General features: G+C 67.9%; 2 protein-coding genes across 2 annotated transcripts in view; one reads left to right on the top strand and one right to left on the bottom strand.

The window, feature by feature from the left end:
* CCDC187 (coiled-coil domain containing 187) overlaps positions 1-3645 on the bottom strand; it is a 33898-nt gene extending 30253 nt beyond the window's left edge. Inside the window, 2 exon segments of the mRNA XM_055089384.1 lie at positions 2175-2232; positions 3541-3645. Of these exon segments, the coding sequence (XP_054945359.1) occupies positions 2175-2232; positions 3541-3645 (163 nt within the window).
* The window catches only part of LOC102983817 (G protein signaling modulator 1), a 35372-nt gene continuing 26523 nt past the window's right edge, over positions 3624-12472 (top strand). Inside the window, exons 1-2 of the mRNA XM_024126345.3 lie at positions 3624-3708; positions 12003-12224. Coding sequence (XP_023982113.1) covers positions 3644-3708; positions 12003-12224 — 287 coding nt within the window. The 5' untranslated portion in view covers positions 3624-3643. The remainder of the gene's footprint in view (positions 3709-12002; positions 12225-12472) is intronic.

The raw sequence follows: 12472 nt of genomic DNA, 5'->3' as shown, positions 1-12472 counted from the left end.
GGATCCCACGTGCCGCGGAGCGGCTGGGCCCGTGAGCCGTGGCCGCTGAGCCCGCGCGTCCGGAGCCTGTGCTCCGCAACGGGAGAGGCCACGGCAGTGAGAGGCCCGCGTATCACAAAAAAAAAAAAAAAAAAAAAAGAGTGTTCTTCTTACTTAAGCACGTATGCGTGCGTGTGTGTGTGCTGCACCTGTGTGTTTGGGTCTCTCCTCTCTCCGCCCACCTCTTTCCTCAGGTCCAGGTCAGGCACCTCGGCCAGTGGCACCTGGTGGTGGTCCCAGCCCCACGGGGCCCTGCAGGAGCAGCCTTGCCGGGGGAGGGGGCCCGGGAGGTGTGGGTAGGAGGAGGTGGGGTCTGGGAGGCCGTTGTCTGGGAGCTGTCACGGCCACCGGGACATCCCCATCCTCCCCCGGCCCTGGCAGATGCCTGGGTGGGTCTCAGAGGTCGAACGTCCTGTCAAAGCCCAGGTGCTGGCTCTTTGTCCCCGGGATGGCTCCGGGTAGCCCGGTCACCTTCCCCCAGCCTGGTCCTCATCTAGGGTCCGTGTCAGCCTTGAGGGACCACCTCTCTGCAGGAGCCCAGGCCTCTCCACTCCCAAGGGCTCAGCCACAACCCTGCAACTGTCCAGTGTCATCTCTCACCGGCCTCTCCAGGGGACAGAACCAGGAAGGGGCAAGTTAGGAAATCAGGGCTTGAGCTCAGCTCCCCCGAGGCCCAGCCCAGCCACCAGGGGCATCACGGCCCTGGCTGCTCTTCAACGGGCAGGGCGTGCTGATGAGGCAGGACACCAGGGAGGGTGAGTGATGGCGGGCGGGCACGCGGCAGGTGCCCCCAGCTGGAGGTGGCACTGTTGACGGCCGCCAGAAGGGCCCTGGGTGTGCTGACACTAAACCCTGGCACTCTGAGTGCGGTGGGCCGGCTCACGAGAGGTGGTGCCTCTTGGGACCGGGTCCGGCATCACTGCCTGCACCCGCCCATCGCAGCCCCGCCCTGCTCCCCGTTGACTGGGGCTAGAAGCAGGATCCAGGTGGGAAATAGCTTTTCTTCCCTCCGATGAGGACTGTTGGGCTGTGTTCACAGCCTCCTGAGGAAACACTCTGCCTGGGCCGGTGCCCCGAGCGTCACGGGGGAATTTACACGACAGAATGCACAGAGCCCAGGTGTGTGCGGGCAGCAGGTCTCTGCACCGGGTAGGCTGCGGGGAAGGATGAGCAACCGGGAGGGTAAGCAGAGGGGATGGCGGGGCGGGGCGGGTCCAGCGCCGGCAGGCGCGGATGGAGGGTTGGTGCCCCCAGGGGCTCCTGCCCCCCAAGGCCTGCCCCCTGGCAGCCCCCTGCTCTCCGTGCAGCCGAGCCACACCTGGTCTCAAAACTGGGTGGCCACGTGGGCAATGCATGTTGGGCCTGGTGCCTGCCCACATTCCACCCTCCTTTGTGGGTCCTCTCGATGGCAGACAATCGGGTCTCCGGATGGGAGAAGACACACCTCTGTGCCGTGTGGCCAGGACCGCCTGCAGGGGTCCGGTGGGGCCAGGTGCCCTGGCGTGGGCAGGGCGGTCCCGGCAGCTGGCATGCCCTGAGCTCTCACTGTGTGCCAGGCACAGTGACCATCACTGTCCAGACCCCACGATCCCTCCCAACCCCTGCAGGATGGGGCTGCTGAACCCTATTTGCAGGTGGCAGAACCCAGGCTCAGACAGGGAGAGCCACTTGTACCAGGCACACAGCGGGGTGGGGGTGGGGAGGGCCTAACTCAGAGCAGGAGCCCTTGGCCAGCTCACTGCCCAGCACCCCCAAGAGGGTTCTAGCTCCCCCGGGAAGCTCTGATAGAAAGTTGAGACCTGAGCTCCCCAGCATCCCCGCTCGCAGGAAGGAAGAAAGGTGATGCCTTCCCTGCAGGACCACTCTGGGGCCAGGAATCGCTCCCTCACTCCACCATTCACGTCACATCACTATGAGGGTGGCCTTCCTGGCATGAGGCACCCGGCCGCAGACCCAGGAGACCCGCAGGGGGCTCACAGCAGCGGCCTCCCGGGATCACTGAGCTTAGGCCTGGAACCGGTGGGGCCCACAGCAGCCCCTGCCCTGACGCTGTTGCCAGCTCAGGGGTTCCCCAAGGACGCAGGCCTGGGGCTGCCGTAAACGAGGGTGGTGCCCCTACCCGCTGCACCACCCACCCTGCAGGGGCCAGCCGGCGGCCGCGGCCAAAGCCGAGAGCAAGGCCTCGCCCAGACCCTGTGGTCCACGGGGGAGGGTGAGTGGGCCAAGCCGCGCCGCTGTGCTCCGGGCACAGATGGTTCCATCCCCGCTGCCTCTTCCGCAGGAAAAACAAACCAGCTGGGGGCCAAGAGTCCTCTTTTACCTCGCGTTTATTTTCACAGCCTTTGCCTTTGCCTGAAGCCAGCGTCCCGGGGGCTGCGCTCTGACGAGGGCCTGGCTGGCGTGGCCATGGCATTTTCCTGACCTTAGGGCAGCTCTCCAGATAGGCGCCAGGGTGCTCCCGGGGAAAGTAGCCCATTTCCTGCCCCCAGACTTGTCCCTGTCCCATTCGGTCACAGCAACTTTTCCAGGATTTGGAGTCTTCTGGCTGCATGGGGCAGGCGGGGTGGGGGGGCTGAGGTTGAGAAGGGGAGCAGGACAGAACCAGCGAGACCCTAGGGCAGTCAGAGCCGAGGGGGTGGAGATGAGGCCACGTCACCGGTCAGGGCCACCAGGGCTCCCGGGTATTCGCAGAGGAGGAGGTGGCCTGCCACTGGGATACTCAACTCGGGTGGGTGGGCACGGCCCGGCTGCTCTACCGGCACCCTTCCAAGTTTTCAGCCATCCCCATTTCACAGACAGCTGAGAAGGCCAAGGTTGGTAGGGAGGACCCTGCAACCCAAGGTCTCAGAAGTGAGAAACGGGGAGGGGGAGGGGGGCGTGCTCTCAGGATCCGTGGCTTCTGGGGCCAGGCCACACACATGCCTAGGTAAGTGCTTCTCCATCCTCCCACACGGGCGAATTCACATGGGTGACACTCGCTAAAGCAGCTAGAGGGGCATCCCCGGGGCCTGCGCCCCACTGCCAGTTTGGAGAGGGGTGAGGCACGCTGCGGCTGGACTGGAGGAGAGGCAGAGGACCACCAAGGGGGAAGAGGTCACTTGCCAAACAAAGGCGGGAGGCCAGGCCTCCAACGGGGGCAAGAAACGGGGGTGGCGAGGCCAGCAGGGCTGCACCGCCACGCAAACGGCCTCGCAAGCCCCAGAAGCCCCCAGAAGCGATGCCGCGCCAGGCCCCTCCCCTGTACTCACCCTGCGGGGCTGCGGGCGCTCCCTCCGGAGCCCTTGGCCAGCCGAACGCTCAAAGGCTCCGCCCCTTCCCCCGCCGCGGGCCGCTCCCCCGACCCCGGCTTTCTCCCCTCCCCCCACCGCGCGGACGGGGGGAGGGACCGGCGGCTCGGCCCGCGCCCCCTCCCCCTCGGGCGGCGGTGACATCACGGCCACGGCGGGAGGGGCGGCGCCGCGCACATCACTTCCTCGGCGCCTCCCGCCCGCGCGGACTGACGGACGACTGGCGGGCGGTGGACAGCGGAGAGCGGACCGCGGGGCGGCGCGGGGCGGCGCGAGCGTGGGGTGCGCGGCCCCCGGCCCTCGGCGCCTCCGGCCCCATGGCGGGTCCGGCCCCGCCCGCCGCTGACGAGCTGCTCGGCCCTGCCCGGCGCCTCTACTCCAGGTGGGCAGGGCAGGGCAGGCGGTGGGGCCGCGCGGGGCCGCGCGGGGACCGGGCAGCTGGGGCCGCTGGAGGCGGGATCGGCCGGCCTGGAACAAAGGCGGCGGCGAGCGCGCAACGTGGCGGGGACGCCCCTCCCAGCGGGGCCGGCGGCGGCTGGGGGCGCGGGGTGGGGAGGAGGGTGCCGGGGGAGGGGGTCGGAGGCCGGGGGCGCTGGGCCTCCCACGGCCCCCGCCCTCGAGAACCAGGGCACTAGCGGGTGGGCAGCGTGGGCCGCTGGGATGGGCTGCCGCCCGCCGGATCGCCCCCTCGCAGACGGTGTCCAGGGTTTGGGCGACTGGCAGCTGCTACAGCGCTGCTCTCCTGGCAGCTGGGCCCTGTGGCACAGCAGGCGTGTGGTGGCAGCTCCAGGAGCTTCCCTCCCAAGCCCGGCACCACCTCCCCACTGCCATGGCCCGAGTAGTGGGTGGGCAGGGGACATGGTATGGCTGAAGAGACCAGGATGTGTCACGGGTGGGGCCCTGCCCCCACCAGCCCACCTGCCCCCACCAGCCCACCAGCCCACCAGCCCACCAGGTGCCTGTGGTCCAGCAGATTGTGGCTGGCGTGGGGCTGCAGAGCCAGCCAGCTAGGTGGGTGGGTGGGCGCCTGCCTGAAGAGGCATCTGCCTCGGGCAGGTTCACGAGTGATGCCAGCGGTCTGAGCTCTGCGCCCCACACCCATCAGAGATGACAGGGTGGCCCTGGCCAGGGCCGCGTGCCTGGTTGGTGACTCCAGACTCGTCGAGGGTGTGCCACAAGGTGATGCCCTGGGCCTGGCCCAGGCGGGCACGGGCACTGGCGTGCAGGTGTCCGGCAGAGCAGGGCAGGCACGAGTGCTGGGCCGGAGATGCTTACTGACCGCAGCTCCTGGAGGCGGGCCGGCTCCCCACAGTGGGGACAGGCCACTGACTTGGAGGGACATCATCCTGGTTCCCCCCAGCCATCCTTAAGACCTGGGGGCTGCTGAGCCTTCAAGGGACCTAGCCTGGCCTGCGAGGATTCTCCAGCCTGGCCAGCAGCCCAGTAGCCGCAAACCTCTGCTGGGTGCCCCCTCCTCCTCCGATGTGCAGATTGAGGCTCTGGGGCCCCTCCCACCTTGGTCTGGTCTGTGCTGCTGGCCAGAGACACAGCCCCCATTGTGTGGTCTCGGGATGGAGCGCTGAGCCCCCGGCCTGGCTCCTGGGCCCCACGCAGGGGGAGGGGCGTGTGAGTGGGTTTGTTGGCAGCTGACGCTGGAGGCCTGTCCTAGAGGACCCTCTCCATGGCCCCCCTTGGGAATGGAGAGCTGTGCGGGGCTGCATTTGCCTCAGGGTCGTTTCTCCGATGGAGAGGGGGTGTTTTGGAAGAATGACACGTGTTGATCTGGCAGCCACCGGCTGTGTGTGTGTGTGTGTGTGTGTGTGTGTGTGTGTGTGTGTAGGGGAGCTACGGTGGAGGAGGTCCAGGGGCGCTTTAGCCCTGGGAGACCCTGCACAGCTAAGCCTCGGGTCCACATCGTGCTAGTCTCCCCACAGGCTTGACCTGGCAGCCTGGGGTGTGGGCTGGCACCAGGGCCCAGCGGGGACACACCAGACAGGACCCTGGCCTGGGGGAGCCATCCCTGGGCAGGGACAGAGCTCAGAGAGAACGCTGGGAGGGGCCCTGAGCCTGGCCTGGATTCCTTGCAAGCTGTGCCCTGAGGGGCAAGCCCGGCAGAGATTTGGGGAGCGCGGCCACAAGCCTGCCTTCAGGGCCGTGAAGAGGCCCGTGAGGGTTTGGAGCCGAGCGTGTAGCCGTGGCTGGGTGTGCGCAGCCCCGTTCCTGGTCGGAGCTGGCTTTCAGAGGCTGCCGAGACGCCCTCAAAAGGTCATCTGGGGCTTCCCTGGTGGCGCAGTGGTTGAGGGTCCGCCTGCCGAGGCAGGGGACGCGGGTTCGTGCCCCGGTCCGGGAAGATCCCACGTGCCGCGGAGCGGCTGGACCCGTGAGCCGTGGCCGCTGAGCCTGCGCGTCCGGAGCCTGTGCCGCGCAACGGGAGAGGCCACAGCGGTGAGAGGCCCGCGTACCGCAAAAAAAAAAAAAAAGAAGAAGAAGAAGAAGGTCATCTGTCCCCTCAGCGCCTGCGTGTCCGGGGAAGACCACGTGTGGCGTGGGAGGCGAGGGGTGCAGGCAGCCCGGCGTGTGGATGCCCCGCAGACAGGATCCCCCTGGTCTGAGCAGCCAGGGCGGCTGTTCTGGGAGAACCCCTGTTGGGGGGAAGCCACGGGCCGTCCTCTCCTGGCCTCCTGGCTCCCTTTAGGCCAGCCGCTGAGTGCCCCTGCTGAGGGCTGGGAGGGCAGAGCTGGGGCGGCGAGCACCCCGCTGTGGCGTGGCTCTTTAGAGGCAGGCACCCAGACGGGGATCCCAGGCCACGTGGCCATGGCAGTTGGCCCTGCCCCAGGGCTCCCTGGAAGCACGCCCCTCAGCGCTTTCTAAAGCTGGGTGATGGCCGTGCTCCTCCAGGGATTCCTGCGTCTCCCAGGCTGCCCGTCCCACGATGCTCCTAGACCCCCTGCCCAGACTGAAGGGCAGTCAGTGCGGCTTCACGCTGGCGACGGCGGGACAGGGGGTGAGCAGGGGCCCTGGAGCGTCTGCCCAGAGGCCCAGTGTGGGTGACAGCCCTGGGCAGGGATGCTGATCTTTAGCAGAGAGTGGGCTGATGGGGACACAGCCCCTGGCCAGTGAGCCTTGGTGGTGGGAGCCGGGGGCCAGGCCTGGAGACCAGCCTCGGTGGTCTGGTGGGCGCCAGAGGACGGCGTGCCATCTGGGGAGACAGGCAGGTGGGGCAGGGGTGCTGATGGACAGCCCGTGGGGGCAGAGAGCAGGGCAGTAGGGGCCAGGCGGGGCCGGGCTGATGGCTACTCCGGGGATGCTGTCTCAGGTGCCGCAGACAGGTGGGAGGGGTATGGGGCTGACGTGGTGACCAGAGCAGTAAGGCCGGCCACTGGGCAGTCAGTAATCACTTCATTAACTGGTGAGCCAGTGGGCAGATGGCGGGAGCTTGGCAGACACTAACCCTGCCTCCGGGCCGCTGCGGTCTGGCTGCTGGGAAGGCTGACCCTGGTCAGCCACTTTCAAGGAGAGATGTGCTGGGCCGTCGTGGTGTTGGATAGCAGATCTCACGAGTGGACGAGGCCTGGCTGGGGCGGGCAGGCTGACCCCTGAGGCCCCTGAGGCGGTGGGCCGGGTCTCTCCCCAGGAGGCGGAGGACTGTAGATTACCAATTAAGCATCGGACTTCCCTGATGGCGCAGTGGTTGAGAATCCGCCTGCCAAGGCAGGAGACACGGGTTCGAGTTCTGGTCCGGGAAGATCCCACGTGCCGCGGAGCAGCTAAGCCCGTGCGCCACAACTACTGAAGCCCGCGCGCCTAGAGCCCGTGCTCTGCAACAGAAGCCACGGCAATGAGAAGCCCGCTCACCGCAACGAAGAGTAGCTCCCGCTCTCTGCAGTTAAAGCCCGCGCGCAGCAACGAAGACCCAACGCAGCCGAAAAAGATAATCAAATTAAGAACAAAAAATTAAGCATCTGTTTAGCCCAGGTGGCAAATCCCAGGTGGAAGGCTGCCTCCTCTCCCAGAGTTTGAGTGGTGAGGCTGGTGAAGGGGGAGCTGAGAGCCCTGGCCAGTCCGGCCCAGAGCCCCGGGGACCCCCATCTCGTGCCCTGACAGTAAGGCTCTTGTCAGGCCCTCGGGTGGACAGGCCTGTTGGAGGCCCCTGCAGTCCTGCAGCATGGGGGCATGGGCAGTGGGCCGGAAGGCCAGCTCGGCAGACCGATACTGCAGCGGGCGACCCAGGGTTACCGCGGCCCCAGTGCAGCCCCAGTGGGCACGGGCACCCGCAGATACCCGCAGGCCTGCAGAGGCAGTGTGGCGAGACAGGCCCCAGCATCTTCTTCACTGAACACGGAAGCGAGCCTGGCCAGTGTAGGCAGGTCTCACGGAGGAGAGGAGAGGACACCTGCAGTGCAGGTGTTGGGGGGGCCGCCCTGGGGGGTGGAGGAGGGGCACGGGGTTGATGTGACAGGGCAGAGTTGGAGGGTTCAGCTTGGTGACAGGAGCCGCGCAAGGAGGAGACGGTCCAGGCCCTGCCCTGCCCCTCTCAGCTGAGCTTCCCCGGAGGGTGGACAGTGGCCTCCGGGCAGGGAGGAGAGCGCCCTGGCCTGGACGCCCTGGGGACCAGGGCCTGGTGTGGGCAGGTGGGCAGCCTGGGACCTCATTCTCCCCGCTCTGCATCCACCCATGCAGCCCCTTCCAGGTCTCGGCCCTCCCAGAGCCCGCAGAGTGGCAACGCCTGCTGGGCCTCCTGGGCTGATGCTGACCCCCGGGTCCTGTATCCGGGGCGGCCTCTGCCCTGGACCTCCGCACCCCCCTACTCGTCCTCGGGTTCCCGCCCCTGCCCAGACCCCAGGATGGTCTTGGGGGGCCGACCCCAGAGCTGCACTTCCCTTCCTGTCCCAGGGTTCCCGGCTGCTCAGCCTAGCTGGGCCCCCTCCCACCCAAGGCCCATCGCTGAGACGGGCAAGTGGCCTGGCAGGAGGGGCCGCCTGCGAGTGGGGCAGAGAGAGCCTCTGTGAGCCCTGTGGGGACCTAGGGGCTCCTGGGATGGAGCAGCACCTTGGGGTGGGCTGCGGGGGGGAGGGGCCTTGGGCTTCTCACCACTGCTCTGCCCTGACCGAGCCCCGTGGCCCCCTCGCCCTAGCTGGACGTTGGCACCGACCCCCGCTACTCCAGAGGCTTCTCCCTTTGCTCCCGCCTCATCAGCCGTGGTGGCTGGAGGAGCTGGGAGCCGGGCTGAGAAGGTGGCCAGGGGGCTGGTGGTTTCAGGAAAGGAACTGGGGGGGTGTCTCTTCCTCCCAGGACGGCTGGCCCCGGGCCCCTCTAGGCCCGCACGCGGGTTAGACCTGGGGCCTGGAGCTCCTCGACGGTCAGGTGCTGGTAACCCCCCAGCAGCGCCCCAGAGGGTCGGGGGACTGACAGGGTGACTGGACTCCGTGCCCCCCCGTCGGCCCTGCTGCGCGCCGGGCACTGGGCACCGTGTGCGGCTGTGGGCCAGGCTGGGCGTTGGGGGACAGGCCTCCAGGAGGACGGGGCGGAGCCAAGTGCAGACCCTGCCGAATCCCAGCTCTGCAGGCGGGGGCCGCGCTCGCCGTGTCCCCCCTCCTTTCCTTCTCACAGACGTTGACCCGGCGCCAATAGGTGCCAGGTGCTCCTTCGCGCTGCGTGACGGGCTTCCGGCCCCGAACCGGCCACAGGGCCAGAGCGGGCCGAGGGTCTGGGTGAGCGGGACGGGGGCGCAGCCGCTGCAGCCCTGCTGTGCGCCTGCCCCCCAGGGGAGCGCGTGGACAGGTTCCCTCTGGGCGCCCGCCAGCCCGCCCTGCTGACGGTGCTGATTCCCGGCTCTGAGCCGCCCTTGATCCCCTGATCCTCCACCGCAGGCCCCGGGAGGCCCCGGGCCACCTGCCGGAGGGCCGGGGGTCTCCTGGAGCCGAGGCCGCCAGAGCCTCAGCCCACCGCTCTGGGGTGGGGGATGCGGGGGGCCCTGAGGCCGCCGCACCCCCGGGACCAGCAGCCGAGGTGGGGCGAGGCCTGGCTGGCCAGGAGGGAGGCCTGGAGCCCCGCCATGCCGGCTGCCGCCACGGAGGGCCCGCCCGCGGCCCTGAGCTTGGCCGAGAAGGCCGTGTGCAAAGTGGTGTACGGCGGCCCCCGCCCCCGCCCGCAGCTGCCGCCCGTGGGCCTGGAGCTGTGGCTGTACGTGCAGAAGGTGCACAACCTGCAGAGGAAGAGGTGCGGCGGCGGATGGGTGCTAAGCCGGGGGTCACCATGCCGTTGGAGGTTCTCGGGACAAGGGAGGGGGTGGGGCTTTTGACCTGGGACACCCCGCCTGGTGCCTCCCCAGGTGGCCTCCCCACGTGCAGGCCTGGTTAGCTCTCCCAGTCTGCAGTGCCGGGAGACTGCGTCAGACACCCCAACATTGCGCCCCTGCCCCCTCGACTTCTAGGCCCAGGGCCCTTCCCAAGCCAGGAACCTCCTCCGCTCCGAGCCACTGATGCCACATCTCTGGGCAGGGAGGCGGGCGGGGGAGGCCACGCCTGTGATCAGATCTGCCAGAGCCAGCGGGGCTCCGAAAACACCTGCGTTTCAGACCGAGTCCCCGGGAGGAGAGGGCAGCTAGCCGTGCAGTGAGCAGCTGGGCAGGGCCAAGCGGGCCTTAATTAAGGAGCCCCGTGCATGGCCCTGGTGGAGTGGGGCTGCCCGTGGGCCCCTGCGACGTGGCACCCGGAGGGCCCTTCCCAGAGCTCTTGGCGAGGTGGCTGCTGAGGACTGGGCATGTCGTGGGCGGGAGGTGAAAGGGTCTGGCATCCTGGTCTCGAGGCCATGTCCCTGACCCGGCTCTCTGAGAGGCCACAGGGCTCTGCTTGAATCTGGGAGTGGGGGAGATGGCGGGGTCTTCTGGTGCGGGCCCTGCATCCTGCGGTGGGGAGGAGCCCACTTCCTCAGGAGGAGCGGCCCCGATGCTGGGGAGTCGTGACTGGACGAGGGGCATGGTGAAGGTGCCGACAGAAGGCGCTGAGCCCGTGGGGCGCGGGGCGCTGGGCTCAGCTTCTCCAGGGGCTCACCAGCCTCACCCCAGCCTGTTCTTGAGGTGTAGCTATCACTGTAAATAGAAGTGCCCTGTTGTCTTGATAACGCAGGAGCAGCGTGAATGGGGCGTTGTGGTTTCTGTCAAAAGGGGCGTTTGGATAAAACGGTTGAGGGACTTCCCTGGTGGCGCAGTGGTTAGGAATCCGCCTGCCGATGCAGGGGACACAGGTTCGAGCCCGGGTCCGGGAAGATCCCACGTGCCGCGGAGCAACTAAGCCCGTGCGCCACAACTACTGAACCTGCGCTCTAGAGCCCGCGAGCCACAACTACTGAGCCTGCGTGCCTCAACTACTGAGCCTGCGTGTCACAACTACTGAAGCCTGCACGCCTAGAGCCTGTGCTCCACAGCAAGAGAAGCCACCGCGATGAGAAGGCTGCGTGCCGCAACTTGAGAAAGCCCGCGTGCAGCAACGAGGACCCAATGCAGCCAAAAATAAATAAATACATAAATTTATTTTTTAAAAAAGGAAAGAAACGGTTGAGAAACACTGCCCTAAACGACTTTATTTTTTAAGGAAATGCGTTGGTTCCCCCGCTCCGGTAACTCCTGATCATTGCACCGTTCTAACAACGAAGCAGGGCCGAGGGCATTGGGGTGCAGCTGGCTGCCTGGTGCGCACATTTTATTATAAGTCAGTCCCTGTAGGTTTTCCATGAACTCTGATGACGTCCGAAAGCGATGGGAGTAAGAGGGGGATAATGGGGCGGCCTGTGGCGGCCCGGAGCCGGCTCCCGCCTTTCCAGGGGGTCCTCTGCTCCCGCTGTGCGGTCTCAGTGGGGTGCGGGGGGGGGCAGGGGCCGCTTGCCTCGGTGGGGGCCCTCTCCCTGGCTTTTTCTGCACCTGCACCCCCGGCCCCCCTCGGGCCCCAGCGCAGGACATCGACTTGGATGCAGCCACGCCCCATCAGAAAATGGGAGGTGAGGACAGGTGACGGCCGAGTCCCCAGCCCGCCCCCGCCCCCCCCGCCAGAGACTGGAGGGTGGGGGCCCTGCTCCAGGATGCAGGACCCGGGACGGGCTGGGATCGGATCCTGCCTGTGTGGCCCTGACCATCTGGCTGACCCTGTGAGCCTCCGTCATCCTCGGCGGGGATCAGGGCCTGCCCCAGGCCGCCGTAGCCACTCTGGAGGGTGGCAGGCAGCGCCTGGCCCGGGGCGGCCCCTCGCCCCAGAGGCTGCCACTGGGGGAGGGAGGGTGTGTTTGCCGGCCGCCTCTGGGCGAGGGTCTGGCCACAGTTGCAGATTCATGCTTTCGCCGGCCGCCCTGGGGGTGGGGAAGGGGAGCCGTGAGGCTGTGGCACAGGTGAGCCGCACCGCGTGCCAACCTGGGCGTCCATCCAAAGAGAGGTTGACGCCCACGCCCCGGGCACCGCACTGGCCACCGCCATCCGAGGGGCCCCGCGGCCTGAGCGGTGATGTGCAGGAGACCCCGACCCCTCCTCTCCGCCCGGGTGGAGCGTGGGGGGCAGGCTGAGACCCCGACCCCTCCTCTCCGCCCGGGTGGAGCGTGGGGGGGCAGGCTGAGACCCCGACCCCTCCTCTCCGCCCGGGTGGAGCGTGGGGGGGCAGGCTGAGACCCCGACCCCTCCTCTCCGCCCAGGATGGAAGCGTCGTGCCTGGAGCTGGCCCTGGAGGGTGAGCGGCTGTGCAAGGCCGGCGACTTCAAGGCGGGCGTGGCCTTCTTTGAGGCCGCTGTGCAGGTGGGCACCGAGGACCTGAAGACGCTGAGTGCCATCTACAGCCAGCTGGGCAACGCCTACTTCTACCTGAAGGAGTACGCCCGGGCGCTGGCGTACCACAAGCATGACCTGTTGCTGGCTCGGTGAGCCGGGCTGCCCCAGCTGCCCTGTGCGGAGTCGTCCTGCCCCTGGGCCCCCGCCCGCCCTGCTCTCACCACGAACCCGACCAACCTCCTCCTGCTGGCCCCACCCACTCGGCCCCACCTGACCGGCTCCCCGCGCCCCCCCCCCCCATTTCCCGGTGTCTCCGTTCTCCTCGGGCCTCCAGAACTTCCCCGCTGCTGTCCCTCCCTGGAACACCCCCCCCTTGCGGGGTCCCGTCCCCCCTTGC

Source organism: Physeter macrocephalus, chromosome 13, assembly GCF_002837175.3.
Source record: "Physeter macrocephalus isolate SW-GA chromosome 13, ASM283717v5, whole genome shotgun sequence".
In the NCBI taxonomy this organism is placed as follows: Eukaryota; Metazoa; Chordata; class Mammalia; order Artiodactyla; family Physeteridae; genus Physeter; species Physeter macrocephalus.
Note: the sequence above shows the minus strand (reverse complement) of the source record. Positions and strands in the feature narration are given on the sequence as shown.